Here is a 27,201-nt window from a genome sequence, read left to right on the forward strand (position 1 = left end):
AACAACATACATGTCTTTTTATGAGAGATAACAACATACATGTCTGTTTATGAGAGACAACAACATACATGTCTGTTTATGAGAGACAACAACATACATGTCTGTTTATGAGAGACAACATCATACATGTCTTTTTATGAGAGACAACAACATACATGTCTTTTTATGAGAGACAACAACATACATGTCTTTTTATGAGAGATAACAACATACATGTCTGTTTATGAGAGACAACAACATACATGTCTTTTTATGAGAGACAACAACATACATGTCTTTTTATGAGAGACAACAACATACATGTCTGTTTATGAGAGACAACAACATACATGTCTTTTTATGAGAGACAACAACATACATGTCTTTTTATGAGAGACAACAACATACATGTCTGTTTATGAGAGACAACAACATACATGTCTTTTTATGAGAGATAACAACATACATGTCTGTTTATGAGAGACAACAACATACATGTCTTTTTATGAGAGACAACAACATACATGTCTTTTTATGAGAGACAACAACATACATGTCTTTTTATGAGAGACAACAACATACATGTCTTTTTATGAGACACAACAACATACATGTCTTTTTATGAGAGACAACAACATACATGTCTGTTTATGAGAGACAACAACATACATGTCTGTTTATGAGAGACAACAACATACATGTCTTTTTATGAGAGACAACAACATACATGTCTGTTTATGAGAGACAACAACATACATGTCTTTTTATGAGAGACAACAACATACATGTCTTTTTATGAGAGACAACAACATACATGTCTGTTTATGAGAGACAACAACATACATGTCTTTTTATGAGAGATAACAACATACATGTCTGTTTATGAGAGACAACAACATACATGTCTGTTTATGAGAGACAACAACATACATGTCTGTTTATGAGAGACAACATCATACATGTCTTTTTATGAGAGACAACAACATACATGTCTTTTTATGAGAGACAACAACATACATGTCTTTTTATGAGAGACAACAACATACATGTCTTTTTATGAGAGATAACAACATACATGTCTGTTTATGAGAGACAACAACATACATGTCTTTTTATGAGAGACAACAACATACATGTCTTTTTATGAGAGACAACAACATACATGTCTGTTTATGAGAGACAACAACATACATGTCTGTTTATGAGAGACAACAACATACATGTCTTTTTATGAGAGACAACAACATACATGTCTGTTTATGAGAGACAACAACATACATGTCTTTTTATGAGAGACAACAACATACATGTCTTTTTATGAGAGACAACAACATACATGTCTGTTTATGAGAGACAACAACATACATGTCTTTTTATGAGAGATAACAACATACATGTCTGTTTATGAGAGACAACAACATACATGTCTTTTTATGAGAGATAACAACATACATGTCTGTTTATGAGAGACAACAACATACATGTCTTTTTATGAGAGACAACAACATACATGTCTTTTTATGAGAGACAACAACATACATGTCTTTTTATGAGAGACAACAACATACATGTCTTTTTATGAGACACAACAACATACATGTCTTTTTATGAGAGACAACAACATACATGTCTGTTTATGAGAGACAACAACATACATGTCTGTTTATGAGAGACAACAACATACATGTCTGTTTATGAGAGACAACAACATACATGTCTGTTTATGAGAGACAACAACATACATGTCTGTTTATGAGAGACAACAACATACATGTCTTTTTATGAGAGACAACAACATACATGTCTTTTTATGAGAGACAACAACATACATGTCTTTTTATGAGAGACAACAACATACATGTCTTTTTATGAGAGACAACAACATACATGTCTTTTTATGAGAGACAACAACATACATGTCTTTTTATGAGAGACAACAACATACATGTCTGTTTATGAGAGACAACAACATACATGTCTGTTTATGAGAGACAACAACATACATGTCTGTTTATGAGAGACAACATCATACATGTCTTTTTATGAGAGACAACAACATACATGTCTTTTTATGAGAGATAACAACATACATGTCTGTTTATGAGAGACAACAACATACATGTCTTTTTATGAGAGATAACAACATACATGTCTTTTTGGGGAGATTTTAAAGATGATAAAAAACGCTTAGAAAAATCTGTCCTGTGCAGCCAGTTAGACAAATCATTATGTAGATGTAGATGATCTATATCCAATGTACACATTTACTTTACATTATGTAGATGTAGATGATCTATATCCAATGTACACATTTACTTTACATTATGTAGATGTAGATGATCTATATCCAATGTACACATTTACTTTACATTATGTAGATGTAGATGATCTATATCCAATGTACACATTTACTTTACATTATGTAGATGTAGATGATCTATATCCAATGTACACATTTACTTTACAAAAGATAAGTGTTCCAACTCTCTCAGCAGTCCGCTGTCCCCGCCACACACACGCACACACACACACACGGACGCACGCACACACACACACACACACACACACACACACACACACACACACACACACACACACACACACACACACGCACACACACACGGACGCACGCACACGCACACACACACACACACACACACACACGCACACACACACACACACACACACACACACACACACACACACACACACACACAATGTTGGAGCAGTCTTGCACAAACAATGGATTTGATCAAATTTGCATCAAATCAAGGAATCATGGAAGCAACACAATTCTAAATGAAAGTTATTTTCTAATCCTATTGAATGGTTGCTGCCTTAGTTTTGACCCTAAATACTGAAGTGACAACACGTCACGCTTACTGGACCATGAATCCTTTCTCTGTTGCTATCAAACAAAAGCATGTTTGTGTTCTTCCCACTCCATTTCCATGTGAGTGATAATTCCCTCTCCCCCAATTCATGGGCAGCAATGTGAGCTACAGTGACAACCTCATATCCATATTGTGCTATTTTTTACCATGTACTAGGGGTGTAACGCTACGTGTATTTGTATTGAACCCTTTCGGTACGGTACACGAGTGTACCCAACGAGTTTCTAAGCTAAAGTCTTAACAAGCTGCTTTGCTTCTTCTGCCTCTGTCTCAGCATCCAGCATTGTCACACCCACAAAACCAACTGATTGGTTACACAAAAAGTGGTAACAGCCAATCAGCAATGCGTATTCAGAGCAGTAACAGCCAATCAGCAGTGCGTATTCAGAGCGGTAACAGCCAATCAGCAGTGCGTATTCAGAGCGGTAACAGCCAATCAGCAGTGCGTATTCAGAGCGGTAACAGCCAATCAGCAGTGCGTATTCAGAGCGGTAACAGCCAATCAGCAATGCGTATTCAGAGCGGTAACAGCCAATCAGCAGTGCGTATTGAGAGCGCATGTAGTCAATGCTCCAGCGTCGTGTTTATTAGTTGAGCATAACAGCGTACTCTTGGGCAAGGTGTAGCACCCGAATTCCCCCCCCCCCATCAGGGTTACGATACCCCCCATGAAAGAAACGAAGAGAAGATGCGTGACCTCGAGGCACTGCCAGGTTTCAGGCGGTGGTCTAGAGTTCCATCGGGCTACTGTTTATTTACCTGCATCAGTGCAGGTTTGGGCCTATTTTGAAAGGTTTAAAGGCAAATATACAAGCGATCATGAAAACATATTTAAAATGGGATGGAGTGAATTTTATCACTCTTAAGAAAAAAATATTTTTTCAAGATTGAAACCATGTATCATCAGCAAGAGGTTTCTGCTACCTGACTTCATTTGACACTCACAAGGATTTAGAGAAGAAAAGATGGGAGTCTTTACATCTGAGGGGTCCACAAATGAAACATTCATCAGTAAAAGACAAAGTTGGACTTATTTGTGCAAGGCTAAGTAACATATTTGATTAACATAACAAGTGCTGATGTGCTTGTGATGCTAATGAGAAAAAGGACAAGTTTGTTTGCAGTTGATTTCCTCCTCCAAATATTAGTCTGATCTACAATTCATGTCTGCAGTTGTTTCTACGTGTGAAGTTGGTATTTTGTCTCATTATTTAGCTGTAGATGTCTGTTGTTCTGCAATGTTCAAAGATAGAAATAGCAAATCGAATCGCAATCGCAACTTCGCAGAGAAAAATCGCAATTATGTTTTGTCTCTAAATCTTGCAGCCCGAGTTTTATGTGGGAACTCCGTACGCCTCTGGACCGGACTGAATGTTCCTCAAAAATCTGGTGACAAATACAAGCCAGATGAAAACAAAGTCATTTAGAAATGTTGTTCTCTTCTTCAGGTCCTGTGGACATTGGTGGTTGAGATCTCATCCCAGGTTTCCACCACATCTAACCGGGCTGACGCGCCCCTCCTGTCCCCTCGCTACTATCAGTACATAGACCCAGACTCGGGCACCCGGCTGGTCTGCGACAAGTGCCCAGCAGGCACTCATGTGTCTGCCCACTGTTCCTCCACGTCCGTTAGGGAGTGCGCCCCGTGCCCTGCGGGTACCTTCACACGCGGTGAAAACGCTGTGGTCCAATGCCATCGCTGCCAGGCTCCATGTCCTGCAGGCCTCGTTGAGGAAGTACCCTGCACTGCCACCCGGGACCGTATGTGCACATGCCCGCCTGGCAGATTCTTATCAGGGGAAGGCAGCACAGAGTGTACGCCCCACTCCATGTGCCCGCCAGGGACAAGGGTGAGAAAGCGGGGTAGTGGCACAGAAGATGTTCTTTGCAAGCCGTGCACCAAAGGAACTTTCTCCCATGTGGAATCCAGAGCCCTCAAGTGCCAAGCCCACACGGACTGCCAAGCCCAAGGGCTGATGCTGCTCACAGTGGGAACCAGAGAGACTGATAACGTCTGCGGACCGCCGACCACAGCCCCCTCATCTTCCGTTCCACATTTAGCAACATCGCTGAAAGATCACAAAGGTAAGCGATACTTTGTTTGTGCTGACCTAGGTTTCTAGTCATCCCATTGACGAAAGCCCTCCAAGCAAAAAGTAAGCACATTCTTAGGCCTGGTAACAAGCTTGTGGCGTTTCCTTGCTGCAGGAATGCTACTATTTGCGGTCAGGGGGAGGTCATCTTCTCCAAGCCCTGTTCCTCACTTGCTATCATATTGTGAGGGAACATGAGGACTTGTTGTCTCTCTCCTCGTCACCTCTCTTGTTAGTCAGCGGGGCATTTCTGGGAATCAACCATCCATAGCCGGTATCTGCTCCACCCCCGCCTACACTCATGCCTATAATGCTGTCACCACTGTTTGTGTTGGCGCAGGATCCACGACTCGGTTACGTCATCAGTCAGTGGGAAAGAGGAAAGAACGTATTCAGCCGCAATAAAAGTCAAACTCTGTTTTGTATTTAATGCTATTCCAAGGGTGTATTGACATTTTTAAGACCTAATAAATCTCTTGTCATGTCCAACAAATCGTGGTATTAAAGTCAGTTTCATTGAGGGTCAGGTTCCCGACTGAGTTTTATACTATCCACAAAGGTTAAATGGAGGAAACTGACTTTTAAAAGTGATGTTGGCTTTTAGTCAGAGGTTCTATTGTTGTCAAGTTGACAGAACAAATTGCCCAACACGACTTAGTAAGAAGAGCAGTGTTCGTAATAACGCCGTAAGTAATGCTGTTATTTTTACTAGTAACAAGTAATCCAGTTAATAACTTGTAGGTCGGTTACAACGTCGCGATAGCTTCATGTTACGTGGAACTCTAATTTTGACTTGGTTTGATGTTGACAAGACAGCAAGTTCAACGAAGGAAATATCTTTTTACTGGTGAAAGCAACAAGCAGTATCGCAATTGATATCAAACAGGAAGAGACACCATCACACTGTGACACAGCAGACAACAACATACGCACACCATGGGAATAATCATGAACAATGATTGAAGTGACAAACTTGCCATCCAAACAATACCCCGTTTGTTGACAAGACAGCCATGGAAGCACATTTAATCTCTTCATTAAACAGAGGTAATACAATCCGGTGAAAAGATTCAAAAGAGTTTGCGTCAGAGCCGACAAACTCCTGCTGCTAACTGCTAAAGCTAACAAACACAGCTCTGTTGGAAACCCTCGATGATGTCACTAGGCAACAAGCACACACACACACACACACACACACACACACACACACACACACACACACACACACACACACACACATGCACACACACACACACACACACACACGGTGTTCTCATATAAAATGTCTCGACTGCATATGAAAGATATTTGGGATTTTTTAAAAGTAACTTATCAATTATTTTCCCTAGTAATTCATTATATTTACTAAAGAGTAATTATATTAGTAATTTGATTACTTTTGGGGTAAAGTAACGTGTAACTATAATCAATTACATTTTAAAGTAGTTTTCAGGCCACTGAAGGAGAGTTATGACAACTTCAGTTATAGAAAAAAGTGCAGAGAACTCATAATACAACAAGTCCAGTTAACTTCAGAAAGTAAGCAAAATGACATCACCAGCAGTGTTCAACTTATGAAAATCTGGTCAAATAAGTTCAACCCCATCTTTTTTTTTCTTTTGTTTTGTTTTCCAGTAAACATTACATGATTGGCAGTAGTATCAATGACATATTCACTACCGGCTCAGTGGGTGGCGTGGCCGTCTTGTAACCGTAGGGTTATCGCTTCGAGAGCTAAGGTCGAGGTGTCTCTGAGCAAGACACGGAACTTCAACACACCCCATCTGTGTGTGAACGGGTGAATGTGACCTAGATTGTAAAGCGTTCTGGGTCGCAGGTATAGTAAACCGCTACAAAAATTCAGACTCTTCATTATGTTGAGCAAACTTAAATTAAAGTTGTCGGACCTTCATAAGATCAATTTAACCGACTATTAGAGCGACCTCAAATGATTGCAGTGCAATATACTTGACACTATAAGTTGAGGAAACTTAACTGAGTCAAAGCAACAAGAGGACTTGACTGAGTTAAAGGGTCTGTTTGCAACATTTACAAAGATGGCGCCAACTTTCCAATGTATTTGACACAGTACCGGTATATGTCCCCCGGCTTCACATGCATTAGTTTTAGGCCTTGTTAGCTAATAATAGCCATTTGGATTGCTAGTGTTAGCTGTCATTAAATGTGTATTCATTCATAACAACAACATAACTGCAAATTGTTCATTGCTTCTCTTGGACTGCTTTTGTACGTGTGCTCCCTGCGGCCACCAATTATTTTATTCAGCACCTTTAAATTGAGTCAATGGTTTTTTTTACAGTCCCAGTCTTGTTTGTTGAAGATGAACTTTTGGGAATTACATCACAATCAGATTTATTGGCCAAGTATGTTTACACACAAGGAATTTGACTTGGTAGACTGTGCTCTCTTTGTTCAATGCAAAGACCTGATGATTGACTAACTGCACACCTTTTTATAGACTTTTAGTGACTCTAACCAGGATTTAATTAAATGAGCAGGTTTTGTGCAAAATAACTAATTCAACTGAATGTTTTTTTTTTTGTCTTGAATAGAAATCCTTCCTGCTTAACTTAACAGAATAAAAATAAACATCTTTCTTTGAAAGACAACTGTCCTGCACTATTTTTGGAATTGGAACGTCGCCCATCATTTACAATCTTTATGTAAGACACGCACACATATTTTTCTTTTTTTATGCCCTCAAACTAGTACATACATGCAATCAAAAGTCAGCTTACAATGGCGCCTATTCATAATACCATTTAATATTTACGTATTTGCTCATTTTAAACATGCGACGGTGCAAAGATTTTCCAAACGCATCAGATTTGCTTGTCCTTCAACAACATCACTGATTACTACTCAATTCAGAATTCATAAGAGCCAATAAACATAACAAAGCATCACTTACTGTACAATATCTGCTCTCACTGAGATGCCAACTGTTAAGATGTTCATATACTCCCGTTTAACTGAAGAATGACGCACAATTTACGCAAAGAACAAAGGGGGGTGGAACCAAGCGTCATTTTGTGTCTTTTTTGCCATTTCCGGGTCTTAATTGGCTGTCCAACTTTATGTCCACACCATTTTACTATCAGGGTGAGAGGCATGATCTAGACAAAAACCACACCGCTTCTTAATCCGAGGTTTGACTATCCGGCATAGCCTCCTCTCCAGTACACCTGATTAGAATGACGTGGACCCCGACTTAAACAAGTTGAAAAACTTATTCGGGTGTTATCATTTAGTGGTCAATTGTACGGAATATGTACTGTACTGTGTCATATAATGTATTATCTTCCTTTGCAATCTACTAATAAAAGTTTCAATCAATCAATCAATAGACCCTACCGGGAAGGCTGAGGAGTGTGATCCCACGATAGTGTTCTTTTTCTTAAAGTGATGAACCACCACCCCCGTTCTGCCAATACAGATCAGACCCCCCCGATGTCCACGCAAGGCTGCAGAGTGTTGTTAGCCAAGACAGCCCCACAGCATCCAGAGCCTTAAGGAACTCTGGGCGGATCTTATCTACCCCCAGGGCCCAACCACCGAGGAGCTTTTTAACTACCTCTGCAACCTCAGTCCTAGAAATGGCAGAGTCCACCACAGATTCCCCAGGCACAGCTTCCTCATAGGTAGATGTGTTGGTGGGATTGAGGAGGTCTTTGAAGTATTCCCTCCACCGATCCACAACATCCTGAGTGGTGGTCAGCAGCACACCGTCCCCACCATGCACAATATTGACAATGCACTGCTAGACTCTTCTTGTTTGTTGAAGATGTTTCAGAGTTGCTTCCATTCAACCTTTGTGGATTACATCAGAATCAGAGTCAGATTAATTGGCCCAGTGTGTTTACACACAAGGACTTTGACTTGGGAGACTATGCTCTCTATGTTCAATGTTCCTGAGGCGGCAGATGGTGGTCCAGAATCGCCTGGAAGTTGTTTTCCATGGCTTCCCTGAACTCCTCACCTCTGCGAGTTTTTGCCTCTGCAACCGCCGAAGCCACAGACCGTTGGGGGTCCAAACTCGTGATTTACATAACTGAGGCGTTCCTCACGGCACCCCTTTAAGTCCGCTCCTTTTTTGTGATTAATGTAACTAAGGTGTTGCTGTAGCTTGTTTACGCTGTCAGTAGTCGTTTGTTCAACTTCTTTAGTTACACGAGTGGTGTTCCTCAAGGTTCCATTTTAGGTCCTCTCTCTTTCATCACTTGGGCTATTTAACTGGTGGTCTGTGACATTTTTGCAGCAGATTCTTCAAAACACCAGAGTTGCTGTGATAAAGAAGATATTTGACTAGCGTTTCTGCAGAAGGTCTTTAAAAACATCCTGTAACTCTGACAAAATACATGTCAAAAATCAAATGTCTACTCTAGAGGACGCTGGTTCTCCGGAATGTACAAAATCAGACTAATAGTGAAGGGAGAAGTCCGGCCATCTGATCATTACCTTTCTGAAAATGTGCCCCCCAAAATAATTGAGTTGAATATCCCTGGTGTATAAAACGTCTATCCACCCATCACTTTCCCCTCATTAATCTCCTTTGCTCTTTCCCTAGGCTTCAACAGCCGGTCAGCAGCCATTCAACAAATGAAAAACGAAGATGGGAAACCAGAGAGAACACATCTAAGTCAAGATATCCGCACCATTCCCCCAACTCAGCAGCCCTCTCCGACTTTGCCTTCCACAGCTCGCAGACAACTGGTGGCTGTCACACACCGGTGGGACCAACCAAATGGTGACCCTTTGCATGGTCCTCACAAGCAGACAGTAGAAGTCTTAGAGGGTTCAGAAGTCAGGGTAGGTAAGGGGGTCAGTAAGATCGCTGTGCGGTTTAACAGAGACGGTGGAGGCTGGGTTTCCAACTACAACAGGTCCACTCGGAGAGGTTCTCCCCGGCCGAGCACCCACGATAACTTTGACATCAACGAGCACCTGCCCTGGATGATCGTCCTGCTGCTTCTGCTCGTACTGGTGGTGATTGTGACGTGCAGTGTCACTCAGAGCTCCCGTGTGCTGAAGAAAGGCCCCGTGCACGACCCCAGCAGCATCATGGAGAAGGGACTTTGCAAGAAACCGCCAGTGCCCCCTGTGCAGGTCAAAGACAAGTGGATGTACTACTCCAATGGACAAGGTTAGTCTGCTTCTATCTTCTCATAATCCCACAAATGTTGTCCGGTTTTCTGAATCAGCCGGTATTTCAGGAAAGTGAGGACACACCTCACATTTTCAACAATCATGTTTTATTCCATTGTGACTGGAAGTCAGTTTACAGCTTGTATAACAGTCAAATGAGTCAACACACAGCAATTATTGTCTGCTCATGCGTCTTAGACTGCACTGCACTGAAAGAACTAGGAATTCCAACATGGCATGAAAGCCTCTCTTGAGGGAGCAAGACTCCAACACACCTCTTGTGGGGAGGGTGAAGCGGATGTAGTGGCCAAGTATTTCTCCAGACATGAAACAGATTGAGCTCATGTGGGGCATATTCAAGCGGAATCAATGTCAAAATCTGAATCTGGAAGGAGTGCAACATCTACCGCTGATGGCATCATGGAGGAGTGGAAGAAGAGCCTTTGCAGCTCTGCTAAATTTCACAGCCAGAAGGATTAAGTAAGGCAGTGCTAGATAACACTAAATTAGGCTTGCACCGCAGTACTAATGAATTAAAATCGGTACTGTACTGCTTTTGCAAAATACCGGTACTTTTTTTTTTCATCGACATGGTGAAACATGAAACAGCGTGAAGCAAAAATGGAGAATGGACGCATTTTGGCTTTAAAGCCAACGATAAAGGTGAAGCTATCAACACGGAAACGCTGCCCTGCAAATGGTACTTTAAAACATAGCTGCTAACATCCATCCACAGTGTTTTAGCCACTTCTAAATCACTAATCCTGGCCTCCATGGCGACAAATAAAGTAAGTTTCTTACAAGTAACATTATCACTGGAGGACGAGGAGTAGCTAAACATGCTTCACTACACACCGTAAGAGGATACAATAGCTCACCGCTCACTTTTTTTTGTATTATGTTTGTAAAATCTGGACACATGAGGACTTTGAATATGACCAATGTATGATCCTGTAACTACTTGGTATTGAATCAATACCTAAATTTGGGGTATCACCCAAAACGTATGTAAAGTATCCGAACAACAGAAGAATAAGTGAATATTACATTTGAACAGAAGTGTAGATAGAACATGTTCAAACAGAAAATAAGCAGATATTAATAGTAAATGAACAAGTAGATTAATAATCAATTTTTACAGTTTGTCCTTCATAATGTGTAGAAAATAATAGGTGTATAAATGACACAATATGTTACTGCATACGTCAGCAGACTAATTAGGAGCCTTTGTTTGTTTACTTACTACTAAAAGACAAGTTGTCTAGTGTGTTCACTATCTTGTTTAGCCAATAATGCAATTTTTTGTGGTCGTTTTATTTATAAATGTATCAAAATAAATTTTGGCAACAGTACCGATACCAAAATATTGGTATCAGGACAACCCTACACTAAATATTCAGCCTTTTAAACAGAATGTGGACTTGCTCACGCTGAGATGTACTCGCTTGTGACACAATAATGACCGTCTAGCCTAGTTGGATTGAAATACATCAATTTACGGGCTCAATTGGTTCCAACTCAAAACACTCATATCTCAAATTAGCGCCATTCATTGCAATCAATTTCATCCTTGCTTGGCCCCCCCAAAACACCACAATGTTATCATGTTGCATGCCTTTTAAAAAGAAAAACAAGCTTTTAGATAAGAAATATTGTTTGAAATACAATGTATGTAGTACAAGCAATTACAGTAGTTTTATTAAATAATGTAATAATATTGTACAATATTTACCTTTGATAGCCCGCCTTTACGTCGTTTAACAACAGGAATGTTTATGGTTGTTAATGTTGCACTCGGACGTCTTTGAGTGATGGATCGGAGAGGTCCATTCCTCTGTGGAGAGAGGAGAACCTTCCAGAAGGACAACCATCTCTGTACCAATTCACCAATCAGGCCTGTATGGTAGAGTGGCCAGAATGAAAGACTCTCAGACCATGGGAAACTAAATTCTCTGGTCTGATGAGACAAAGATTGAAGTCTTTGGTGTGAATGCCAGGCGTCATGTTTGGATGAAACCAGGCCAATCCCTACAAGGAAGCATGGTGGTGGCTGCATCATGCTGTGGGGTTGTATTTCAGCAACAATAATTGGGAGACTAGTCAGGATAGAGGGAAAGATGAATGCAGCAATGTACAGAGACATCCTGGATGAAAACCAACACTTCATCCAACCCGATGGAGCTTTACAGGTGCTGCAAAGAGGAAACTGCCCAAAGATAGGTGTGCCAACCTTGTAGCATCGTATTCAAAAAGACTTGATTACATTTAATTTACATTAATTTAATTTATGTATACATGTATATATGTGTATGTATATGTATATATGTATGTATATATATGTGTATATGTATGTATATATACAGTATATATGTATGTGTATATATATATATATGTATATATACAGGCAAGATTGTTTTACAAATGTCTCCTCCATGAATCCATGGTTTGGTTTCAAATGTTCAGGACTTATGAGGATACCAAATGCTGTACATAAAAACAGGTTTTTGTATAATGAATGTCACCAATGATGGAAATGAAGACTCGGGTTACAGTTTCTGTAGACCCTCTCTGTCTAGGTTTGTAGATCAATACTTCCCTGAGGGTTCTATCAAGAAGGGCAGCGGTTACACAAGAAGGACTCGTCACACACAATTCTCAAGTTTCACCGACAATTTCTCCATTTTTCCAACCATTGCCTTCTCTCTTAAAACATTCTGCTTTTTAGTTGTTTTTTCCAATGCCTTGTGTCTCTTATCCCTCCTCACATTTGTAGCGATACCATTTGTGTTGACACAAAGGCGAGAAGAGTTGTTTGACAAAGCACTTTCAAGCAGGTTGTGTGTCTGCTGTGACTGACCGCAGGGAACTGGAATAGTCTGCTTTCTGCTGCATCATGCTTTTTGCTTTCACAAGTCAAACTGATCCTTTACTCAAGCCACATGCAGTTAAATACTAGTATGGTATATTTATACTGTATATACATTAGAAAACATAACTTGGTTATATTTAACATCTATGAAAAAGGGTAGAAAGAAGCAGAGCTTATTAAAGGGAACTGCACTTTTTTGGAATTTTGCTTAATCATTCACAATCTTAATGAGAGACAAGAAGACGAAATGTTTTGGTTTTATTGCATTGTATATATATATATACATATATATGTGAGTGTATATATATATATTTTTTTAAATATATACTTATATATATATGTATACATATATACACATACATGTGTATATATGTGTATATATATATATATATATATATATATATATGTATATATATATATATATATATATATATATATATATATATATACAATGTTTCCCCCAGAAAATGTGTTAGTTAAGGTGGTGTCTCTCCCAAGGGGAGGGGACCAAGGAAGGGGGTGGGTGGGTGTAAGGAACAGCGTAACTCAGCCTGTCGCCATCACGTCTCCACCTCGTCGCTGCCACCACAGCCTGGGGGGCAAAAGACTACAGACTGTGGTGAAGTAGGCCGGATTCGTTGCGTGAGGAAGCCTACAACTTTTGGTTGTGTTTTCCGCTCCATTTGCTGAATGCCGATATAATATATATATCTCGATATTTTTTCCGTAAAGTAAAAACAATACACAAAACTGTCCTAGTTACCTGAGATACTAAGTATGTCGTTATTATGACTTAGTAAGTCAATATTTTGACTTACTAATTTACTAAGTCAAAATAATGACAAAATAATGACTTACTAAGTCAAAATAACGACTTAATAAGTCAAATGAATGACTAATGATTGATGAGTAAGGGTTTGCAATAAGCGTTTGAAAAAAAGAGTTAAAAGTGGGGCCACGTGCTCAACTCATCATGCTTCATTTGTTACAGCATTTGGGAAGCCTGTAGTTGATTTTTATTATGTAAATGTTATATTTTTATCAACATGTGATAGCAGCGACCCTGCCATTCAAAACTAAGCTGCTACATTACTAATGATTAATGTAAATATAGCTGAAAAAATAGTACAATAGCAACAGGAGAGACCATCCCTGAACACCATGGAATTCATGTAGGCTTAATGATGCACTTACATTATTATATCAACTATCAGAGACAGAAACTCTTCATTTAGCGTAATGTCCTTTTTTGCTGCTTCAACACAGCTCAATCAACACAGAAAAAGGTAAAGTGAAATAACTTAGTTGTTTAATGTAGGTCAATAATGCTTGTCTTTCTCTCAAATACACGCGTGTACGCACACACACACACACACACACACCGCACGATGAGCTAACGTTACGCTAAAAGCTATATAGCCTTCACCTCAAGGACTGCGAGCGAGCTGAGCTGCCGCTTATGTTCTGTTCTAGAACAGTGGTTCTTAACCTTGTTGGAGGTACCGAACCCCACCAGTTTCATATGCGCATTCACCGAACCCTTCTCTAGTGAAAAATAAAATGTTTTTTTCTTAATTTATTCTTAATTTATAAATAATAATCATGAAATGATGTTATTATATTAAAGAAATAGTAAAAAAGATATATTTTACAAACAGAAAGTTACAGGAATGTACACATGATCCCATGTTTACATCTCATTGTGCAACATGTGAATGTTTTAGTGGGAACAAAATGCGATATCTGAAAAGGGTACAAATGATTTCCAAAGCCGGTCCCCCACCCAGACATACAATACTAGTGCACAGCTCATGAAAAACAATATTTGTTGTTATTGTCATTGTAAGTGGGCCTAAACACTTATATTAGAAAAGAATGTCATGGAAATGACTGCTGTCATTTGATTATAATAATACAACATTGAAGTTGTTATTTAGTCAGGTTTGGGACAGGTGTGCTGCAGGTGTGGCCACAGTGCATGTGCACGTCTGACGTTGCTCACATGTGCTCCACTCAATGCTCAAAGAGTTTTTACGACTGCTCACGCATATGGAAACTTAGAGGGAACATTGTTTGGGGGTATCCATAATACGTCGATAGGGAGAAGTTTTTATTTACACTATTAGTCGGGTGTGTCTTGACCTCTGCGGCGGAGGCTCCGCCGAACCCTACTCAGTGGCCTAGTGGTTAGAGTGTCCGTCCTGAGATCGGTAGGTTGGGAGTTCAAATCCCGGCCGAGTCATACCAAAGACTATAAAAATGGGACCCATTACCTCCCTGCTTGGCACTCAGCATCAAGGGTTGGAATTGGGGGTTAAATCACCAAAATGATTCCCGGGCGCGGCCACCACTGCTGCCCACTGCTCCCCTCACCTCCCAGGGGGTGATCAAGGGTGATGGGTCAAATGCAGAGAATAATTTCGCCACACCTAGTGTGTGTGTGACAATCATTGGTACTTTAACTTTTAACTTTAACCCCTGACGCCGACTCACCGAACCCCTAGGGTTCCATCGAACTCAGGTTAAGAACCACTGTTCTAGAAGGTCAACTGGCTCATAGTGATGTCACTGGTAGTTGACTGGGAGGTGTTTATTATCATTTGGGGAGAGTCCGAGACCTGACAAAAACCTTTCTGCTCATCCCACCGTCTCTCCTCTCTGCCTGCCTGAGCACTGTTACATGTGCTCTGAATACACACTGCTGATTGGCTGTTACATGTGCTCTGAATACACACTGCTGATTGGCTGTTACATGTGCTCTGAATACACACTGCTGATTGGCTGTTACATGTGCTCTGAATACACACTGCTGATTGGCTGTTACATGTGCTCTGAATACACACTGCTGATTGGCTGTTACATGTGCTCTGAATACGCACTGCTGATTGGCTGTTACATGTGCTCTGAATACACACTGCTGATTGGCTGTTACATGTGCTCTGAATACACACTGCTGATTGGCTGTTACATGTGCTCTGAATACACACTGCTGATTGGCTGTTACATGTGCTCTGAATACACACTGCTGATTGGCTGTTACATGTGCTCTGAATACACACTGCTGATTGGCTGTTACATGTGCTCTGAATACACACTGCTGATTGGCTGTTACATGTGCTCTGAATACACACTGCTGATTGGCTGTTACATGTGCTCTGAATACGCACTGCTGATTGGCTGTTACATGCGCTCTGAATACGCACTGCTGATTGGCTGTTAGCGCTCTGCGTGTAACCAATCAGATGGTTGTGTGGGTGGGACAATGCTGGGTGATGCAGAGACGTACTGACAGAGGTAGAGGCAGAACTAAGCAAAGCAGCTTGTTTAGACTTTAGTTTAGGCGGTGGCTCTTTGTTGTTAAGGTGGCCGCCTTAACAACAAAGCGCTGCAGGAAACCCTTCGCAGCTGCTGAAACCGATGCAAAAGAGTGACTTACCGCTGTTGTACGACGCATACATATACCGATTATCCAGGCTGGAAAACTTAGCGACTTCATTTTCATTTATCGTCCGATTAATTGACTTCTGGAATATCGTCCGAGACCTGGTTGGCAAGGTTATTCCTTTGCGCAATAGCAGGTGAAACACATTTCACATTTGGTATTTTGATTGTTGCATCCTGACACACTTTTCTCCTTGAATGTTTTGGGGCAGTGAGCGTGACAAGCCATTATTTATAGTCCTTTGTTGGTGTAAGCTTTGACCCAGTTGTAGTCAACTCTGGCTTGTGTTCTTTCTTTTAAACATGAGAGTGAACATGTTGAGCTGAGCTGCTTTGAAAATTGGTCAAAATGATGATTTGCGGTGCAGCTGCTGGATACAGTAGGAAGGGGATTCTTATGGCCCCATTCCTCGCGGTTAACCTGACACATGAAACGTGACAAATGAGTGGCAGTATAGTGCTGAATATCTTAAAATGTGTTCTGTGGCATCTTTGACCACATTTTCAGCAGACTGCACTGCAAAATGATTAATCCTCTCTTCTCAAGGGGCAAATATGAATCCCTACGATATAAAAACTTGTCTTTACAAAAACCCCCGTGGCAACAATTATGGCTGTCTTCGATTTAGGATTTTCATAGTCAAATATGATTCGTTAGATTGAAATCAGTGAAAGAGAAAAATAAACAGATGATGATATGCAGTCTGGCCACTAGGTGTCAGTATCGTGCTGGATGTGCTCTATTACTTCTTATACATGTTACGTGTGGGGGGTCGCATCTTTCTGCAGGGTTGGTTCTCCCGGGATGCAGACGGACTACTCCGGACAAAGCATGCAGGTAGGAACATGATTTAATCTTCGAAAATCAAATATGTACCAAAAACAGAGAACAAGCAGAAGGAAAAGGTGCCAATCGCACGGGAAGCTAAGGTTACCTCTTAGCACAAGAAGCATAAACTCAGAGACAAGAAATACTAACGTAACTGTTGCATGAAGCAAACAATGAAGCCAGACTCAGCGTGGCGAGAAAGGTGAATAAATAGCTCTCTGATTAGTGGTTGACAGCAGGTGAGCATGCCGACCACTAACCAGAGGCAGGGGAACCCAATTCATCTCCATGAAAACTAAAACAAAACCCAGCGGTGCACAAACAGGAACTCAGGGAGTCCAAAACTAACAGAAAATAACAAAACCTGATCCGGGCCACGGATCATGACAATACAGTGAATTTCATGAAGTTGATAGACATAATTATAAAAAGACAGTCTTTAATTGAAGTGAACAAAAGGAAGAGCATGTGTTGTTACCTCAGCCATTCACTGCCGTCTTTCTGCTTATTTTGTTTGCTAGCAACATAACTCAAAAAGTAATGGCCCAGTTTTGATGAAACTTTCAGGAAATGTCAGAAATGGCATAAGGAACAAGTGTCTCAATTTTGAGGGCAATCCGGATTTCTACTACGATACCTCATGTCTACAATAGCAGGCTGTGTGTGTATGCAAGTCAAAGAGACTTGAAGAGAAGGTTCACTCCGTTTATTTCATTGTGTTATAGAAGAAATGCGCTCAAGTGCTGAAATGGATGCAAATAGGTAATCCTCTTGTAGTCTGTTTGCAACTGCCAGGTCAACAAAACAAACACGCATGGACATGACAACTTGACTTATCCTTTCATTCATTTCCACCCCCAAGAGGGTCTGTCTGTCTGTTAGCAACATAGCTCAAAAAGTTATAGGTGGATTTCCAATAAACCTTCAGGAAATGCCAGGATAAGGAACATGTGATTAGATTTTGGGAGTGATCACCGTCTGAGTTCAGGATTTTAGTAAAGGTTTCTTTCCTAGTAGGAGGTAGTTTTTTGGGAGTACTTCCTCACTTTTAGCAAGTTTAACAAGGTTAATGAAAATGATGTGAAGCGTTTGGAAAACATGAGTTGTGGAAAAACATGGTCATGTCATGATGCGTGAAAAGAAAACAACCCTCACCAGTAATTCATGCTTTGTCGGATCCCAAGGCCGTATAACTTGTAACATACATTTCCAGAGTGTAATGCAGAAAACTCACAAAAACAACACGCTACTTGCTCGCCATCCTCCCTCGTTAAATATCTGACACTGTTTGTGATGCCAAGCTCCACTGTGAGGCCCAGCAGGGAGCCGCCGTGTGTTCCAATCTATGTGGGCTGCACTACCAGGGTGGGCCAGTGTTGAAGGGCAACTTTTGCCTATCGTTCCCAGTCATTATGAGGGAAAGAAAACACACCTTTGTTTTTTTCTCCCTCAGATTCCAAAGAAGATGAAAAAAACGCTTGCTAAAGGAAGTCAGCGTTGTAGCCTTCCTTCTAAGTCCTCTAAAACAACTTCAAAACCCTCCATCAACGTTTTATACACCGTCATAACAATATGTAATATGTACAATATACACACTGCAAGTATATATATAATGTAGTAACAAACACCTTCATAACAATATGTACAATATACACACTGCAAGTATATATATAATGTAGTAACAGACACCTTCATAACAATATGTAATATGTACAATATACACACTGCAAGTATATATATAATGTAGTAACAGACACCTTCATAACAATATGTAATATGTACAATATACACAGGTTACGGAACGTAAATTAAATGTTGTTGGCGGCTTTTCAAAGTGATTTAGAGGCAAAAGGGATTGATTCCATTAGCTGCATTGCTAGCCACCTGCGACGAATAATTTGACTTATGTCTCTGAAAATCACAAGTTAATGTGCAATCAATTTGTATTTTAAATTTTGACTCCCAGCAGAAGAGAAAGTCCAACACAAATACAAATAGTAGACATTGAAAGGGTGAAAATAATTAACTTTTTTGGGTGTATTATTATATGATAAAATAAACTAGAACGCTCATATAAAAAAATATACAACATAAAGTGGAAAGAAATATTACAATACATATAATACATATATATGTATATATAATACATACATATATATATATACACACACACACACATATATATATATACATATAAATATATCACATATATACATACATATATATATATACATACATATATACACATATATACATATATACACATTAATACACACATATATAAACATAGATATATACATATGTATGTATATATATATATATATATATATACATATATATATATATATACCGGTATACATATAAATATATCACATATATACATACATATATATATATACATACATATACATTTATCACATATATACATACATATATACACATATATACATATATACACATTAATACACACATATATAAACATAGATATATACATATGTATGTATATATATATATATATATATACACATATATATATATATATATATATATATATATATATATATATACATACTCATATGATTTATATACAGTATATATATATATATATATATGTATATATATATATATGTATGTATATATATATATATATGTGTATATATATATATATATATATATAAATATATATATATATATATATATATATATATATATATATATATATATATATATATATATATATTTACAAAAGCAGTGAAGTTGTCACGTTGTGTAAATGGTAAATAAAAAGAGAATACAATGATTTGAAAATCCTTTTCAACTTATATTCAATTGAATAGACTGCAAAGACAAGATATTTCATGTTCGAATCGGTAAACTTTGTTATTTTTTTCCAAATATTAGCTCATTTGTAATTTGATGCCTGCAACATGTTTCAAAAAAGCTGGCACAAGTGGCAAAAAAGAGTGAGAAAGTTGAGGAATGCTCATCAAAGACTTATTTGGAACATCCCACAGGTGAACAGGCTAATTGGGAACAGGTGGGTGCCATGATTGGGTATAAAAGCAGCTTCCATGAAATGCTCAGTCATTCACAAACAAGGACGGGGCGAGGGTCACCACTTTGTCAACAAATGCCTGAGCAAATTGTTTATAAACAACATTTCTCAAGCAGCTATTGCAAGTAATTTAGGGATTTCACCATCCACGCTCCGTAATATCATCAAAAGGTTCAGAGAATATGGAGAAATCACTGCACGTAAGCCATGATATTACGCACCTTGGTTCCCTCAGGTGGTACTGCCTCAAAAAGCCACATCAGTGTGTAAAGGATATCACCACATGGGCTCAGGAACACTTCAGAAAACCACTGTCAGTAACTACAGTTGGTCGCTACATCTGTAAGTGCAAGTTAAATCTCTACTATGCAAAGCCAAAGCCATTTATCAACAACACCCAGTAACGCTTCGCTGGGCCCCAGCTCATCTAAGATGGAAAGTGAAAAGTGTTCTGTGGTCTGACGAGTCCACATTTCACATTGTTTTTGGAAACTGTGGACCTTGTGTCCTCCGGACCAAAGAGGAAAAGAACCATTCGGACTGTAGAAATGTATTCAATGTTTGGATATAATTTTATTAAACAAAACCAGTTTTCTTTGAAGTAATATATCATTTTTTCACAGCTGCATTGTATTTTTTATGGAAGAATGTAGTTAATCATAGAACTGACACTCAATGTTATTAAAAGAGTATTGATTATGAATCGGGAATAGTTTTGAATCAAGAATGGATTCTGAATCGAATGTTTACGCCCAAGAACATTGTGATTGACAGCCCTAATATCCAGTGTCTCCACATGGAGATGATGACTTCTTGTCTCCTACTATCGTAATATCCTAATATCCAGTATCTCCACATGGAGATGATGACTTGTTGTCTCCTAATATCATAATATCCTAATATCCAGTGTCTCCACATGGAGATGATGACTTCTTGTCTCCCGACACTGACTCAAGTGTTGCTTGTCATCACAGCACAAATGTCTCCATCTGTGCTGTCATCCTTGGGACAATGGATTGAGGAGCAGAAAGCCAATCATGTTGCAAAGACATAAGCACATGTGTTGACTGGACCCTCACAATCATGTTGCAAAGACATAAGCACATGTGTTGACTGGACCCTCACAATCATGTTGCAAAGACATAAGCACATGTGTTGACTGGACCCTCACAATCATGTTGCAAAGACATAAGCACATGTGTAGACTGGACCCTCACAATCATGTTGCAAAGACATAAGCACATGTGTTGACTGGACCCTCACAATCATGTTGCAAAGACATAAGCACATGTGTTGACTGGACCCTCACAATCATGTTGCAAAGACATAAGCACATGTGTTGACTGGACCCTCACAATCATGTTGCAAAGACATAAGCACATGTGTTGACTGGACCCTCACAATCATGTTGCAAAGACATAAGCACATGTGTTGACTGGACCCTCACAATCATGTTGCAAAGACATAAGCACATGTGTTGACTGGACCCTCACAATCATGTTGCAAAGACATAAGCACATGTGCTGACTGGACCCTCACAATCATGTTGCAAAGACATAAGCACATGTGCTGACTGGACCCTCACAATCATGTTGCAAAGACATAAGCACATGTGTTGACTGGACCCTCACAATCATGTTGCAAAGACATAAGCACATGTGTTGACTGGACCCTCACAATCATGTTGCAAAGACATAAGCACATGTGTTGACTGGACCCTCACAATCATGTTGCAAAGACATAAGCACATGTGTTGACTGGACCCTCACAATCATGTTGCAAAGACATAAGCACATGTGCTGACTGGACCCTCACAAGACTTACAGTATATAGGCCATCATGTCACTCTGCGTTATCGCCAGCCAGGCGGCAGGCTTTTCACCCACAAGGCTGGCACGCCAACTTTATTAATCTGCAGTACGTCATGGATTGACTTCATGTTGGTCATTGTTGGGGTTAGTTATGTACAGTCTGCCATCATTTTGATTGAATGTGGAAATGATTGTGTGAAGCATGTCAGTGTTCATAAACTATGTGTGACATACATGCTTTATCCTTTTCATCTCTCACAATAATCCTGGATTTGTGGCGTTGCCATCTCTTCCTCTGTGGACACCAAGCAGGGATCAAGCTGAATTGCATCAAAGTGGATAAATACTTTGGATAGGAGCCTCCAGAAAGGTGAAGCAATGTCAAGAGAAGCCAACTTAAGAACAATAATGATACATTGATTTACAAACGCCTCGATTTTCCACCTTGATAATTGTAAAGTCAAGACAGCCATGACGTTATGTTCTTTACAAGTGTATGTACACTTTTGACCGCGACTCTATATATTAGTGTTTTCCAAATATGCAGTTTTTTTTACTAAAATAGGGACTTTTTTCGAGGCTAGGACCAAGTTTTTATGTTTGGATTGATTATTTTGGGGAGCTCTGCTTCACTATACAAACGTTCAGTTTACGAACCGTGTTCAAGGACTAATTAGGTTCGTAAATTCAGGTTCCACTGGTTTTAAAACAACCTCAGCCTGAACTATAGCATTATGTATTTTTCGAACATGTATAACATGAGTTACAATTTACTGGGATTGGCTCCAGCACACCCCTGACCTGAATAGATATTGAATTATTAAGACTTGTACCAATGATAGTCACACACACATACTAGGTGTGGTGAAATGTGTCCTCCGCATTTGACCCATCTCCTTGTTCACCCCCTGGGAGGTGACATTTGACCCATCAACTTGTTCACCCCCTGGGAGGTGACGTTTGACCCATCAACTTGTTCACCCCCTGGGAGGTGACATTTGACCCATCAACTTGTTCACCCCCTGGGAGGTGACATTTGACCCATCAACTTGTTCACCCCCTGGGAGGTGACATTTGACCCATCTCCTTGTTCACCCCCTGGCAGGTGACATTTGACCCATCAACTTGTTCACCCCCTGGGAGGTGACATTTGACCCATCTCCTTGTTCACCCCCTGGGAGGTGACATTTGACCCATCTCCTTGTTCACCCCCTGGGAGGTGACATTTGACCCATCAACTTGTTCACCCCCTGGGAGGTGACATTTGACCCATCAACTTGTTCACCCCCTGGGAGGTGACATTTGACCCATCAACTTGTTCACCCCCTGGGAGGTGACATTTGACCCATCAACTTGTTCACCCCCTGGGAGGTGACATTTGACCCATCAACTTGTTCACCCCCTGGGAGGTGACATTTGACCCATCAACTTGTTCACCCCCTGGGAGGTGACATTTGACCCATCAACTTGTTCACCCCCTGGGAGGTGACATTTGACCCATCAACTTGTTCACCCCCTGGGAGGTGACGTTTGACCCATCTCCTTGTTCACCCCCTGGGAGGTGACATTTGACCCATCCCCTTGTTCACCCCCTGGGAGGTGACATTTGACCCATCAACTTGTTCACCCCCTGGGAGGTGACATTTGACCCATCAACTTGTTCACCCCCTGGGAGGTGACATTTGACCCATCTCCTTGTTCACCCCATGGGAGGTGACATTTGACCCATCAACTTGTTCACCCCCTGGGAGGTGACATTTGACCCATCAACTTGTTCACCCCCTAGGAGGTGACATTTGACCCATCTCCTTGTTCACCCCCTGGGAGGTGACATTTGATCCATCAACTTGTTCACCCCCTGGGAGGTGACATTTGACCCATCAACTTGTTCACCCCCTGGGAGGTGACATTTGACCCATCAACTTGTTCACCCCCTGGGAGGTGACATTTGACCCATCAACTTGTTCACCCCCTAGGAGGTGACATTTGACCCATCTCCTTGTTCACCCCCTGGGAGGTGACATTTGATCCATCAACTTGTTCACCCCCTGGGAGGTGACATTTGACCCATCAACTTGTTCACCCCCTGGGAGGTGACATTTGACCCATCAACTTGTTCACCCCCTGGGAGGTGACATTTGACCCATCAACTTGTTCACCCCCTGGGAGGTGACATTTGACCCATCTCCTTGTTCACCCTCTGGGAGGTGACATTTGACCCATCAACTTGTTCACCCCTGGGAGGTGACATTTGACCCATCAACTTGTTCACCCCCTGGGAGGTGACATTTGACCCATCTCCTTGTTCACCCCCTGGGAGGTGACATTTGATCCATCAACTTGTTCACCCCTGGGAGGTGACATTTGACCCATCTCCTTGTTCACCCCCTGGGAGGTGACATTTGACCCATCAACTTGTTCACCCCCTGGGAGGTGACATTTGACCCATCTCCTTGTTCACCCCCTGGGAGGTGACATTTGACCCATCTCCTTGTTCACCCCCTGGCAGGTGACATTTGACCCATCAACTTGTTCACCCCCTGGGAGGTGACATTTGACCCATCTCCTTGTTCACCCCCTGGGAGGTGACATTTGACCCATCAACTTGTTCACCCCCTGGCAGGTGACATTTGACCCATCTCCTTGTTCACCCCCTGGGAGGTGACATTTGACCCATCTCCTTGTTCACCCCCTGGGAGGTGACATTTGACCCATCTCCTTGTTCACCCCCTGGCAGGTGACATTTGACCCATCAACTTGTTCACCCCCTGGGAGGTGACATTTGACCCATCTCCTTGTTCACCCCCTGGGAGGTGACATTTGACCCATCAACTTGTTCACCCCCTGGGAGGTGACATTTGACCCATCAACTTGTTCACCCCCTGGGAGGTGACATTTGACCCATCTCCTTGTTCACCCCCTGGGAGGTGACATTTGACCCATCAACTTGTTCACCCCCTGGGAGGTGACATTTGACCCATCTCCTTGTTCACCCCCTGGGAGGTGACGTTTGACCCATCTCCTTGTTCACCCCCTGGGAGGTGACATTTGACCCATCAACTTGTTCACCCCCTGGGAGGTGACATTTGACCCATCAACTTGTTCACCCCCTGGGAGGTGACATTTGACCCATCAACTTGTTCACCCCCTGGGAGGTGACATTTGACCCATCTCCTTGTTCACCCCCTGGGAGGTGACATTTGACCCATCTCCTTGTTCACCCCCTGGGAGGTGACATTTGACCCATCAACTTGTTCACCCCCTGGGAGGTGACATTTGACCCATCAACTTGTTCACCCCCTGGGAGGTGACATTTGACCCATCTCCTTGTTCACCCCCTGGCAGGTGACATTTGACCCATCAACTTGTTCACCCCCTGGGAGGTGACATTTGACCCATCTCCTTGTTCACCCCCTGGGAGGTGACATTTGACCCATCAACTTGTTCACCCCCTGGGAGGTGACATTTGACCCATCAACTTGTTCACCCCCTGGGAGGTGACATTTGACCCATCTCCTTGTTCACCCCCTGGGAGGTGACATTTGACCCATCTCCTTGTTCACCCCCTGGGAGGTGACATTTGACCCATCAACTTGTTCACCCCCTGGGAGGTGACATTTGACCCATCTCCTTGTTCACCCCCTGGGAGGTGATGTTTGACAAGTGGTTGTTCCCAAGCCTGGACATGTTGCCGTGGTGACACTGTGGACTTAGTGAGGTGAAGGTGAAGACACATTCAGCATAAGCTGCTATGGACACTATTTATTTTGGCTGGCGTGCTCTAACTCAATGACCTCTCTTACGCCGGATTTAAACGTTCATGTGACTTCATGAATGGACAAAAGTGGCCCTGCGTTTCCTTTGAAAGTCAGTGCTGGGCACTTTCAATTCTGCTTTCCTAAAGAAAATAAGAGAAGGAGATTTTCTTTTCGTCCATCTTGCTTTTATTTTGACTAAAATGTGCCGGCTGAAAGGGGTCATATTAGGATTTGTGACTTCATTGTGGTCTTAATCGGCAAATGTTCTTTATCTTCACGTCACTTTGAATTAGAAGTAATATATATATTTATATAGTGCTTTTACATTGAAAATCTACATCTTTAAAGCAGTGTGTCCAACAACATAACGGCAGTGACTCGGATGGGCGGAAGCTGGAATCCAACCAGGCACCCTCAAGTTTCTGGCTGGCTGCTCTACCAGCAGAGCCACGCCACCCCTAAATGAGCTCTTTTCTGGGCAGTGTTATTTATGTGCAGGCAATTTTGTCTCCGCCTATATTGTCGTTTTGTAGCATCCTTCTGTGTCCTAAGTTATCACTATTTATCTATCTCGGACCCAAGTGCCTTGTGTTTATTGCCTATTTATTACAGTTTGTCTCCACACTCCGGATGTCGTACCGTAAATGTGTACTGGTATGACAACTAAAGCTCCTTCTTTCCATCCTTTTTTATTACAAATAGCAACAGCTAAGGATTTTAGCTAGTCTGCCCCGCAACTAAAGGATAGAGAAAAAGAAAGAGGCTTTTCAAAGGTTATTTGATTGTTTCTTTAACATTTTGAAGTAATACATGTTGCTATGATGTGGGGCTGTGAATCTTTGGGTGTCCCACGATTCGATTCAATATCAATTCTTGGGGTCACGATTCGATTCAAAATCGATTTTTTTTTCAATTCAACACGATTCTCGATTAAAAACTGATTTTTTCCCTGATTGAAAAGGATTGTCTATTGATTGAATACATAGGATTTCAGCAGGATCTACCCCAGCCTGCTGACATGCAAGCACAGTAAAAAGCTTTAATAATTGTAAAGGACAATGTTTTATCAACTGATTGCAATAATGTACATTTGTTTGAACTATTAAATGAAGCAAAAATATGACTTATTTGATCTTTGTGAAAATATTGGACACAGTGTGTTGTCAAGCTTATGAGATGTGATGCAAGTGTAAGCCACTTCTTTTTTATAAATGTCTAATGATAATGTCAATGAGGGATTTTTAGTCACTGCTATGTTGAAATTGTAACTAATATTGATACTGTTGTTGATAATATTCATTTTTGT

General features: G+C 40.9%; 1 protein-coding gene across 1 annotated transcript in view; it reads left to right on the forward strand.

The window, feature by feature from the left end:
• Positions 1-4,321: 4,321 nt before the first annotated feature.
• Positions 4,322-27,201, forward strand: part of LOC140678228 (tumor necrosis factor receptor superfamily member 21-like) — a gene marked incomplete at its 5' end in the record, with an annotated part of 42,192 nt that continues 19,312 nt past the window's right edge. The window contains 2 exons of the mRNA XM_072912749.1: positions 4,322-4,958; positions 9,555-10,130. Coding sequence (XP_072768850.1) covers positions 4,322-4,958; positions 9,555-10,130 — 1,213 coding nt within the window. The remainder of the gene's footprint in view (positions 4,959-9,554; positions 10,131-27,201) is intronic.

This window comes from Nerophis lumbriciformis, unplaced genomic scaffold, assembly GCF_033978685.3.
Source record: "Nerophis lumbriciformis unplaced genomic scaffold, RoL_Nlum_v2.1 HiC_scaffold_123, whole genome shotgun sequence".
Taxonomy (NCBI): Eukaryota; Metazoa; Chordata; class Actinopteri; order Syngnathiformes; family Syngnathidae; genus Nerophis; species Nerophis lumbriciformis.